This window comes from Hippocampus guttulatus, chromosome 9 (assembly GCF_054856545.1).
Source record: "Hippocampus guttulatus isolate MCC_2025c chromosome 9, RoL_Hgut_1.0, whole genome shotgun sequence".
Classification (NCBI taxonomy): Eukaryota; Metazoa; Chordata; class Actinopteri; order Syngnathiformes; family Syngnathidae; genus Hippocampus; species Hippocampus guttulatus.
Window position 1 is genome coordinate 22,520,276 of NC_141269.1, and position 12,870 is coordinate 22,533,145.

General features: G+C 41.0%; 1 protein-coding gene across 2 annotated transcripts in view; it reads right to left on the bottom strand.

The window, feature by feature from the left end:
* Positions 1-12,870, bottom strand: part of LOC147200769 (potassium voltage-gated channel subfamily KQT member 5-like) — a 141,533-nt gene that overhangs the window by 32,151 nt on the left and 96,512 nt on the right. For both annotated transcript variants that reach the window (XM_086120265.1, XM_086120264.1), the window contains exons 2-3: positions 2,571-2,661; positions 1,088-1,214 (exon numbers count right to left, since the gene is read on the bottom strand). In XM_086120265.1, coding sequence (XP_085976391.1) covers positions 1,088-1,214; positions 2,571-2,661 — 218 coding nt within the window. The remainder of the gene's footprint in view (positions 1-1,087; positions 1,215-2,570; positions 2,662-12,870) is intronic.

The following is a 12,870-nucleotide window of genomic DNA, read 5'->3' on the forward strand; positions in this document are numbered from 1 at the left end:
GTAGAGTTATGCCACAATTTGCGAATGGATTCTGGATGCTTGGGGTAATGTGTCTGCTTGCACTGTTGTTCGAGCCTTCCCTCGGCAACGAGACTGACTCTGACAATGATGTGAGGGAATTAAACGTGTTTGATGGAGAACTTTCCCAGCTGTTCATTTCGGATACAGAAGATGAGGACTGTGATGGATTTATGGATGAGGATTGTTCAAAAGATAACATGAGTACATTGTTAAATACTTCAATAAAGTACAAACCAACTCAGTTTTGCTCCTGTTGCCTTTTTAAAAAATACACTAGCGTGCATGCATGCTTCTGTATTTTTTAAGGTAGCGTTCGTTTTATCATGCCAGTGTCCAATAATGCAGTGCACTTTGTGTTTGTGTTAAAAACAGAAGTAGCACCCATAACTGCCACTGCGCCTCTTAATACGGTGCACAGTATAGTTGTGAAAATCTAGTGTACATGCCTAAGTCAGCTCAACAGGGTGGCAAGCAATTCAGGCTGCCTCTTGCCCCAAATCAGCTGGGCTAAGCTCCAGCACACCCGCGACCCTTGTGAGGAGACGCAACAGCAGCAGTGTTGAAGTTAAACTTCCCCACTCTGTCTTGTTCAGTTGCACACTGCAATTTGCTGCTTGTCTGTTTCCACAATTCTCCAGAGATCAGCAACATCATAAACAAGCACATCGATGTTAGCGTGAACAAAGTGGGGTCAGATGTAACCCATGAGCCTTATTCCCCTTCCATCAGTCTTTCCAACTGTTCTTTCCAAGAGGCAGCAGTGGGATTCGTGTCTAAATATTGGAAAAATAAAAGGCCATTGATGCAAGCTCATTACGTAAATGAATTCTTGTCTTATGAGGTTTGACCACAGCTCTCAATGACACGTGCAAACGCTGGACAATCGCATGCAATGGAATATTACTTACGACCTAAAGTTATATTGCGAGCGTGCCACAGAACACAAAAATAAGGCTACTAAGCGATGCAACAGGCATCAAAAAATGGGAGAGGAAACAGTAAGACTGACTGAGAAATTACATTATTGTGGGAAGTGGAGGTGGGGGTGGGGGCTGTAATAACTCACCGATGACGCAGAATGGCTTTCTGGCAAAGCGGAGTCGTCCCTGCCATCCTCTATAGCGACAGCAGCATCCTGCCGACCAGATGCGGATGATGTACTCCAACCCAAACACCACAATCATGACAAACTCCTACAGGATGTTCAACAAATGATGTATTAGTCTTAGCAGAATGCACTGATGTGGTGTTCATATATTCAGAACGAATCAGAGCCTCTTAGGATCATGAAAAAAAATTATGACAAATCCTTACATTGGGCAATTTTAATGGCGGAGAGGACCACAATTGGGGCATAAGACCACGCACTTCCAAACCAGATGTATGACAAAAATGGCATTTTGAAAATGGACAAAATCCGCGCATATGTCTTTTTTCATAATAGCTATCGCAGGGCACATATAAAAGAGCCATCTTTCAGCAACAAAGTGGTTGAACAATTAAAAAAATAACCATGTGCTGTGATTTTTTTTCCAGTACAAAGGGCTCACATGCATTAAATTTACCATTCAAGGACGGCACAACCCTACCAAACAGCAAACCAACATGAAGTCATTTTGTGCATTTTTTCACAAAAATCAACTAAAATTTCAGACACGATTGTATGTCATTCCAAATCCGCATAAAATGATATGGCCTACTTACATTGTAGTTTAGAACAACATATGACTAAGCCATGTCTGCCATCTCGTGTTGAATGTTAACATTTCTAATTTAAAACTGTATCATGGAACCTCACTATTTGCGTGGGTAAAGCAAAAATAGCCCATAAATGGCCCATAAATAGCAAAAATCTGCATATACCTGACGTCCATTGAAATGCACTTTTTTTTTTTGTAAACTCAAAAAATTCTCCCCAAAACACTGATAATCCTCCAATCTACACCCCCCCCCCCAAAAGAATACTGAAACTATTACTGGGGGGGGGGGGGGATCCACAAATAAGTGAATCTGCAGGTGCCATGCTACGAGTCTGCAGGGCTCCACTGCAGGAGAGGAAACATGTTTATAATCCCGCAAACCCAACCGCAAAATCGCCCCTCCACCACCACACACACACTTTTTTTGTAATTAATCAAGGTGCCACTCAGAGTGTGTGCCCCCCAGTTGCCCATCCCTGATCTAAATCATAAGATCTTATGCACATTAAGCACTTAAATAGTGACTCAAAAATTGTGTTGGACAGATCGGTAATGTATCTGATCATGAATTTGAGAAGACATTGGTTAAAACACACACACTGCCTCCGCACGTTGCTCAAAATCAACACACTGCCTGGAATGTTATTTTCGCTCTAATTGCAACTCTTGCTGCATACACAATTACTTAGTTCCTTCAGAAAAAAAACACATTAAAGGTCTTTTTAAACTAAAAACGTTGCAATGATTTAAAACGTAAATACTACACGAGTCAAGGGTTTTAAAGACAAACTGTAATACTGATTTAGTGTGAAAGAGGAAAGTGTAGTAAAACTTGAAGAATGCTCATACCAGAATAAGCAGACAGTAAGAGGAGAAGTCCTGATGAGCTGGAATAGTAGAGAACACCGAGAGGACCAGGCAGCTGAAGACCAAGGTGAACCTGGACAGAAAAAAAAACAGAAAATGCCCAGCATCAATACAGTATTGTAAACAAACAACATTTTATTTATTTTTCAGACTGATAACACTGGCCAACAATCTGATGGGTTCTTTTCTACAGCGAGTCATGAACCTAACTATTATTCAATTTCCTCCTATATTAAATTATTCCTGTTGGTTTGCGCAACGTGCTTTTGCGAGGAACAAGCAGTGAAAGCGAGGCACTTTGCATCGTTTGCACCATTTGACATTCGAATAAAATAAAATTAATAACGAACCAACCATCTCTGTATTGAGAATAGTCTGAGAAATTTCAATTCAGGTAAAATATGGGCGTGTAAATAGGGACACGGTTGTTGGTATTTCATGAGACTAATCGACATGATTTAATGCAATGTTTTATTGAGTAACTTTATTTTGGCATCTTCATGGTACCAATAATCCAATCTGGAAAGTTTCTGTGCTGCCGGCGGCTCAGGCCACTGTGACGAAATGGGATGGGAGTGAGATAATGTGTGTGTGTGTGTGTGTGTGTGTGTGTGTGTGTGTGTGTGTGTGTGTGTGTGTACATGTGTGTGCGCGCGCGCCATGCTGGACGTGAATTTTAAGTGTCGAAATATGTGTGATCGCATGAGAAACGTAATTTAAAATTGAATGGGTGCATGCAACAAAAACCTGACGGTACGTCACAGGGCTTATCAAAATTTGCAGCAGGTCATCTCCGAGGGTACCCAAATGATGACAACACATCAGTAGAATTTTCTATTTATTTATTTTTGTCTTTGCTTGTTTTTGTCACATCTTTGATCTGCAGGGATGACATTTTTCCGCTTTTTGGCGGAATTCCGCTTTTTTCCAGTCAAAATGGACCTATTTTATATTGTTACAAATCCTTTAAAAAAATTCTGTGTGTTGTCCGGACTTGTCTTCGGCAGATTCGGGGTTCGTAACGTTTACAAGTAACGTTTGCAAGCATCCATTTTGAATCCCGTTTTTTATCGCGAAGCGTTAGTTTGTCGTTATTTCCTATATGGGCTAAAACTAACGTCTTACTTGTTGTGATTGGTCGCTATATCGGCAAATACAAATCACAACCAATCCGTGTTCGCCTTCCTAAACCCCTTTCTCGCGAATGCCGAATGTTATCGAGACTCGCGACGAAGCTAAAGTGGGTCAGATAGATGCGGATCTGAAAAACACGTTTCGATGGGACGGGTTGGATAGAAAGCTGACGGTGTCCCCAGTAGGAAACAGTAAAGAGGAACCATTGTGCTTGTGTCGGATTCGTGAAAAGGCTCGATGTTGCCGGTAAAGCTCTGTGTATAGTGTGTGACGATGTCATTCTATACGGATCGAGATGGAAAGCAGAGTCACGCAACCTCGGTGAAACACCAAAAACAGACCTTTCTACTGAAAAGTAACTACTCGATCTCAAGCGCTTTTCGACAGCCTGAAGCATGCGTAAAAACAAGAGGAGTTGGCTAAAAAGAGAGTGGAAAAAAGACGGAGAGGACCAATAAGCTTTTAGCGCTTGCTAAAAAGCTTAAAATGAAGATAAAATAAAGTATTCTACCTCATGAAACTGTATATTGTTGTATATACTGTAAATAGACTTTATATAATAAAATACATTCATAACCCATATATAGTAAACAGTGTGGGACTTCACTATCACCGTATGAGGTAAGAATCAACAGCTTTTTATCACATTTAAACAACACTTTATGAATACAAGTAATAAACACATCTTAAATATGGCAGGGAATGTGTTTCCCTTTTTAGTTTTGATTTTGAACTGCAAATTTGAAGTTACATGCTGGTGCTCACCAAGAATGCATAAGCAAAATTGCACAAGTTTTCACTTGAAAGAATAGTGAACAATCTTGGGATTTTTTTTCCGTTAAAGTTTCAATTAGTGTGTAAATTTAATACACTTCATCTTCATCATGTTTAGTGCCACTTTTGTAAGTGGCCCCGCCCCCCGTCCCGGCCACGCCCTTTCCGCTTTTTTCATCACTAACCAAATAGTGATCACTTTGTGGGGCCTGCACACAGCGGTCCCCAATAATTTTCTGCTCAAAGAGTCACGGTGAAAAGCAGTGAAATGTCAAGATGACTTTATAGACTGTGTCATTAAACTCGTGTGTTTTGTCCAAAGGGATGTCATACCGTATACAGTAGTGCTGAAGTATTTGCAGTTTTGCAGCCAAGCACAATTTGTTTCTTCCTGCAGTCACAGTCATTACACGTTATGTAATTTGTCTCCAAGTCTCCACAGCTGGATTGAAGTGGAGGCTGGGGACTCATTACCGTCAGCCCCTTGATGCAAAAAAAACATGTCGCAGAGTTGAGAGGAAGTCTTTCAATCTTGAAAATCCTTGGAAATCGGGTTTTCATTCAACATATGATTTGTAGCCGTGCGAAAATGGTGGGCGTACAATGGGTCACTGTCCCATTGCCAACAATATGGACACAGAAGAGGACAGCGCTGTTCTGACCCCAGTAAGACCTCGGCCCGCCTCCAGAAAAAGGTCACGATTTTTCCACAGCCACAAGCGGCATTATGCCATTTTTGACCCATCTGGTTTCATTGCAATGTGGCGTGAAAAGCTCCTGGTGCTTCCAAGTGAATTCAAAAGGAAAAAGGAAGTATCAAAAGTTTGTGAGACATTTCCAGACATTTGAATCATGTGAATTTGACTGGACGACAGTATTTAGTGACAAGTATTGTGGAGCTGTCAGATGAACAGCGAGTTCCTTGTCACGAGCACACCTACGCCCCTTGCACTCGGCACAAGGTTGTCAGAGCGAAAAATAGTAGTGACAATCAACCCCCTCCAACCGCAGCCTCACTCATGCTTTCATGCAGAATGTATTTAATAAAAAACAAAAAGAGGGCTGCCGAAAAGCACAGTGACAGTGTCATCAAGCACTCACTGAAATTCATCAATTAGTCCCATAAAGTAGCATTCTCTGTCGCCCTTGGTGTTGTGATGCGTCACTCTCACCAGAGTCTGCTTTCATGCTGAGTGTCTCGCTCTTCACTCCCGGCGCTCGTGATTGCTTTGAACTTTCAAATGAGCAATTTTGTATGAACGAAACTAACAGGCAACAATATGCAGACACACACAAAAGAGAGACATTCACCACACAATGTCCTGACACCAAATTCCAAATAGATAGACTTTTTTTTTTTTAATAGCAACTCCTCCACACGTGCATCACACCACACATCAAATGCCATCTTAAATGTCACATAACGATGTAATGAAACTACTCTTGTGTGATCCACTTTGAGGTCAGTGTAATGTGCGACCTAAAAAGTTGGGTTCAATACATCTGCGTTATTTCCCCCTGACAGCCCAAGAAGTTAGAAGTCAGTGTAACCTCAAGTCTTGCGGAGGGTAATGAAGCAGGTAAGGAAATGACTTTGATGCATCAGAGCTCACTGACAGACGCATGAGACATCATGATGACAACATCGAAATTTAGTTCTCCTATTTAATCCAAATGGGGAACCGGTTACTCACAGGGTGTGGGGATGCTGTCCATGGTCCTGAACTCAATCTGCACCCTTCTGGATTTCTGTTCCAATGTCAACAGATCATTACTTGAAATGACAAATATTTACCCCAATCAAGTGTGAATCCACAATAATGAATAATGAGAGTTACTATTCTGATCACCACTTTTGTCTTTGTGATCGAGTCACAATGAACCTATGCTGGCTCTCACGCAATGCTAATTGGTCCCTTCATTCTAATCTTGCACCATTCTCCCGAAAACATAAAAATACAAAAAAACCCCAAAACAAAACACTAGATACTTCATGTATTATTATCTCCAAATCTTTCATCATCCTCAACATACTACTGGTCAAGCTTTTTGTTCATCGACTGTAAGTTGTGTTTTATGTTGCACCAGAATTACTGGCAGGTCACAGATCCGTGGCTTTATGTTCATTCATTCATGAATTTATTCATCATGACCATTCGACGCATCGAGTTTCATTCTTGCCTGATTCCACAGACTGCAGCTCACTTGTGTTGGCTGTAGCTTGCTCTGTAATACAGTTTCATAGTTTTTGTCAACATTTGTCTGTACTCATTCCAAATAACAGTACAAGCCACAAGACATCCCAAAAGTTTTATTTCAAATCCAAATTACAAACTTTCCTCTGTGAAGTAATACCCCTGGGGTCTAATGCACTTCAACCAATTCAGGGTGCACCCCGCCTAGCACCTGAAGTCAGCTGGGATAGTGAGAATAAGCGCATCAGATAATGGATGGATGGATCTGATGCAGTGCCAGCCTTCTCAGCCATGCCTTCATGCACTCCTGGAAGGAGGCTGGCGATTGCTTCAGCACGGCGAGGTTTTTCTCAGTCCGGAACTGACAGAAGCTCAGGACCTTGTCCGAAGACATGTTGTCACGGCAAAACAGCCACAGCTTCTCCTGCCACATCTCTTGCCTCTTCTCAACACTGAATGAAGCAAATTCCACAAGATCTTTTTGTGCCTGATTTTCTATGACAGCTTTCTTTTATGATTGACATATTTTTAAAAAATAATCAATGTACAAAGTGCAATGGGTATCTATTGGGGCACAATTTCATTGAAAGCTCACTTTATGATGAACAACTTTTTAACAGCTTTCCTCCCCTCCTTCTTGTGCTTTGCTTTCAACAACCAAGTCCAGACAAACGTATGGATGTTGGTGGATGGCGAAATTGGCGAAATTTTATTTTGACTATAAGAATAATCAGTAAAAAAAAAAGGGCCGGATTAGAATATAAAATCACTCTGCAGTGTTTTGATGACCATGTGAGCTTTATGCAGACATGCACCCACAATCTGCGATGAACATAAAATCTCATACATTTCCACCCATCATTGGAAGCCCTTCTAAGAGATACATATGTCGTTATTAGGACACGGTTATCACGGATGAAATCATGATGAACGTTATAGTGCATAATATCACATTTTTTGTTAACTTTTCCTTTGATGGCGGCGCGAACACCCGCAGCGGCTCCTCTTGTTTTATGTTGAGAGGGAAGAAATTTCATCTGTGCTGTATGTTACACATACAAACAGCACATTTGACAATAAAGTTGTATTCAAATTCAAATTCAAACATCCGCACATTTTGTACTACCTACACAATTTTCCACTGTTCAGACTTACACATACATTATCGTTTCAAAATTATTTCTGTATTTGTAGCACTGAGGCATTCATCTTGCCTCTTTTTTCAAAATAGGTTTATGGTTTTTGTTTTTTTTTTTTTTTCCAGACAAAGTATTTCAGACAGCTTGAGAAGAAGAAATGTTAAACCTGTGCACTACTTCAGCTTTGCTGAATAATTTCTTTTGTACTTCTGGTGTTGCATTTGACTGGCAGCTTTGCACAGACAAACAAGTTCAATGAAATTCATCAATTTTACCTCTCCTTCTCGAATGTACAAGAAAAGCAAAAATCCCTACGAAGCCTTTTTTTTTTTTACCCAGGTCACAAATAAACAATCTGAGGAGGATTATCAGGGGGACACAGGGATTGCAGTGCTTGTGATGATCTCCACAGATGAACTATCGTCAAACCAAGAAAGGTAATTTTACGCCCTCCCGAAGCACTTTGGGTTTTATCCCTATTTATATGCAGGTTCCTGGCTCTGTACTAGTCCATTAATCTTGATGTATCAGACTCATGGTTCCTGCCGACAACAACAGGACTCAGATGGTCGCATCAACAGAAAACTTGATGATACAATTTAATCTGAATAGTCTGCATACTTCGGGATTAGCAGACTGAACCATAGATGACTGAACAAATTGTTATGCCAGATCCCAGTGCGATGGCATTTGAGGCCCAGTTTTATTATTGATGTTTGTGCAATATGCTAATGAGTTTCCTGTATGTGGGCCCTAATAGTAATTATGATGTTTGAGAAACATCACCCAAATATTTGCATAAGCAGCTGCCGTATGCTGCAGAGGGATGTGATCTTGTGTCTGTATGAAGAGTTTACTGGCTGCATCTCTGCAGCTTTAAGTACAAGAAGAGAAAAAAAAGAGATACCATTCAAGCAGACCTAATATTCACTTACTCCTTGGGTTGCCCGTGTGGATTTGTGCAGGTACTCTAACATCGCCAAAACCTGCTTCTTAAAGCATGCAAGAAGACCTAAACTGAGATTGAAATCCAGAACATCTTAACTGTGAAACAGTATATTCTGCAAAGTCTTTAATCTGCAGTATGCCTGGTCTGTTCTTAATTCAGTGGAGAGCGAGATATGATACCATATTTTCCGCACGATAAGGCGTGTCGGTGTATAAGGTGCAGCTTCAATTAATGGCCTATTTTAAAACGGTTTTGTTATGTAGGGTACACCACATTATAAGGCGCATAGAAGCTACAATAGTGGCTGAGGTTGCGTTATGCATCCACTTGATGAAGTTATGCCATAAACAGTAAACATTCTCTAGTACAGACTCGTGTTTGCGCTGTCCAATCTGTCCTGATAACAGAAATTCCTCATTTGGGAAATGAGCATGGTACATGTCCTTTATAGACCTGCAAGTATGTTGACAAAATGCACGCGTAACAATACAATCAATAAAATGCAAAAATATACTGTCCAAAAACAGTTTATGTAACAAAAACTGCAAGACAGTTGTAACCAAAAAAATCACAACAGTACAATACGTACAATATTTTAATGTTTATTTTTTTCTGTCTTGGGAAAAATGTGTCTATTTTGGATTGTTTTGTTGGATGCATTCTTTGGATTATGATAATGTTTGCCTGCGTGTCATACATTTTCTTGCTAGTTGCAAGTAACTGTCCCGTTGATCACCGATGTCTGGTGATTCTTGTGCATACTGAAGGAAGTGGCGTTCCGTCAGGGCCAGCAAGACCTTCTCTGCTGGCCTAAACATTCTCAGAAAAGTAAATTTATTAAATTTACTTTTACTTTACTTTTACTTACTTTTTTAAATTTATTAAATTTACTTTTCTGAGAATAACAAATTTAATTTGTTATTTTATTTTCATAAATATGTCAACAAAATTATTCTCTGTATTCTTTACCTCATATTATTTCCATTTAGTCGAGTGGCTTTCAATGTTATTTTAAATAACATTGAAAGCCACTCGATAAATAACTTATTTATTATGGTAGTTTTTAACCAATCATATTTCAGATAGCTTGTGTTGCCAGGTAAACTAAACTTGTTCTGGGCCTTCAGATTAAACAGAGCAGGCCCCTGTGCGCTGTAAATGAACGGGCACAGTCAGCTTGCAATAGCCAATCAGATCACAAGTCTGCGTACCAGGGCCAGCGAGAAGGGCTTACGTCACTGGACGTGCGCGTTCGGTGATTGGATTAGCACCTGCTAGAGGGAGTTGTTGCTGCATTTTGACCCAAAATGGCCGAAGGAGAAGACGTTGATCTGTTTGCAGAACTACCGATTTAAGTTGTTTTACCAAGGCAGCAATGAAACATTAGAGCACGGCTGGGCACTTACAAGCTACGGTGCGTTTAAAAATGTTTGGGGACACTCGCGTAGATCTGCAGCTCAGTGAACAGGCACTACATTGGTGAGTAAATGAATTTTATTTTGTTAGTATTAATGGTCACGAAATAAAATGACAAAGATACAAAAATGTATCAAATAAATCAGCTCACCTGCAATTTATAATGGCGCATTGTAGTCAGCTTCATGCACTAAAATTCGTTCAATCTCATCTGCTCAACATTTTCAGTTATTTGCTGTTGTATAGCCTATTCTCAAAATGCAAATGATCTGTTAATTTTATTTTCAAAGAATAGTTTGTTTTGTTATTGTGTGGTTGGTGTCTTATATGAAACTGCAACATTGCGCAATTTATTGGACAGACTTGTTTATGATCACACAGCGTAATTTGGGTGGCATTTTATTTAGTATTTTTAAAATCTTTTTAGTTTTGACAATATCTGTAAATTTAGTTTCCTGCTCTTAATTGTGAATGCATACTTGATGGTTTTAAATGCTCCTGAAATTAAGTGCTGCCTGACGAGCCTATATTGTGTTAATGTACTGTATGTGACGTCACTGAAGGCCTAAGGTTGAAATGCAGGGCCTGCCACTGACTGAAGGATTTTTGTTGCCATTTGCATTGCTTCCTTGCTGGATGGTGGCTTGTCATCAGGAGTTGAATCCATGCCTTGTTTTTTAAAGTTTCATAGATTTGCGTCTTTCCGACTCAAAGTGTCTCCTGGATGCTTTTTACTTTGTGTCCAGCCTCGCTCAAACGGATGCATTTCACTCACTCCCCTCCAGTCATTACAGTTCTTCTACGTTTCGATGCCATGATCTACACGACGTAAGTGAATAAAGTTAAAATCTTTCGCAATGACAGTAAAACGCACGCCAATAAAAAGTCACTTACACGTCGTCGTTTCGAATCTGATGAATGAAAATGGCGAAGCGAACACGTTTCTTCCGTCGTGTCGAGTGGGCGCTGCTTTTTAAGCTAGTGCCGCGATCTACGGCACGTAAGTGAATAAAGTTAAAATCATTCACAATTACAATAAAACGCACGCCAATAAAAACTCACTTATACATCGTCGTTTCGGATCTGATGAATGAAAACGGCGAAGTGAACACGTTTCTTCCGTCGTGTCGAGTGGGCGCTGCTTTTTAAGCTAGTGCCGCGATCTACGGGACGTAAGTGAAAAAGTTAAAATCTTTCGCAATTAGAGTAAAACGCACACCAATAAAAAGTCACTTACACGTCGTCGTTTTGGATCTGATGATAGAAAAAGGCAAAGTGAAAACCGTCGTGTCTTTCCGTCGCATCGGGTGGGCGTTGCGTGTATTTAAGCTGCCGCGGCCTCCCGTCTCCATTCGGGTTACGGCTAGTGGAATTTCCGCTTACGTAAGTTCCAATAACATGTCATATCGTAGTCAAAATGTTAATGCATAGGTTTTTATTCCGGGTGAAGGAAATTCCTTTTCATAGAATTCCGGGGATGGGAATGTTTACTGTACAATACAATACAGCCTTATTTATACAGCACTTTTGCAACTGCTGCAGCTGTAACAAAGTGCTTTACAGAACATTTCAAATCCTACATCAAAGAAATATTGATCCATATATCGGTCACATCAGATTATAAGGCGTACTATCGGCTTTTGAGAAAGTTGAATGCTTTCCGGTCCACCTTATAGTGCGGAAAAACGGTAAATATGCCCTGTTTATCCATGATGGGAGTCCTAAATAGGAATTGCTACTGTGAGTTACGGGCTGGACCTTGAAATGGCAGCACATGTTCACAAAGAAAAAAATGAAAGATCAGATTTGTTTGCACAGTGAAGATAGTTTTCACATTTTAAAATGTTTCAGATGCCATTGCTGATTCCTATTTGTAGGCTTACATACAGCAGGAGAACAGAGAGAGTCTGTGGACAGTTGTGCCTGCTCTTGTCATGCTCTGTTCTGTTTGTGTTTCAGTTTCCAGCGGATCGGAGGGTGTTCCCTCCAGAGCCGCACCTGTCATGTATTACTATCATCTACCTTTATAAGCTCAACCATGCCAACAAACTGCTATCGGATAATTCAGCCTGGCTCAGAACTCGTGTTCCAAGTGTTTGATTATCTAGACCAATGGTGGCCAACCCGCGGCTCGCGAGCCACATGCGGTTCTTTGGCTTGTTCAATGCAGCTCCCGGGCTTTCACACGAGAAGCGCCAAAAACACCTCGGCAGTGGCGCTGCCATTCAAACTAAGGTGCTAAATACACCGAACACCCTACATCAGGCTATCATCAATCCCATTACTTGATTGACATAGAGGCCAACCAATCAGATGACTGCATCACCCCTCACGCGCAAACAACGGCGCTAAGCGCTAAGCGCTAAGCTAGTCAGCGGATTGCCTCTGATTTTAAGGCAGGTGTGCCCAATACGTCGATTGCAATCGACCGGGAGCCAGGGGACTGGTCACAAGTCGACAGCAAGGGGTGGGGGGAGGAAATGGGTGGGGGAAAAAAAAAGATTTGTGTGTTTGTGTCTTTAGCTTTCATTCATGTTCGGGCCGTTCCGGCTGTTGCTCATCGTGGCGTGGGTGCATATGTGCGCGAGTGCATGATTGGGCACCCACGTGCGCGTGTGCATGCGTGCTTGTGTATGATTGCACGTGGGCGATCGGGTCGATCGTGGGAAGTTGGT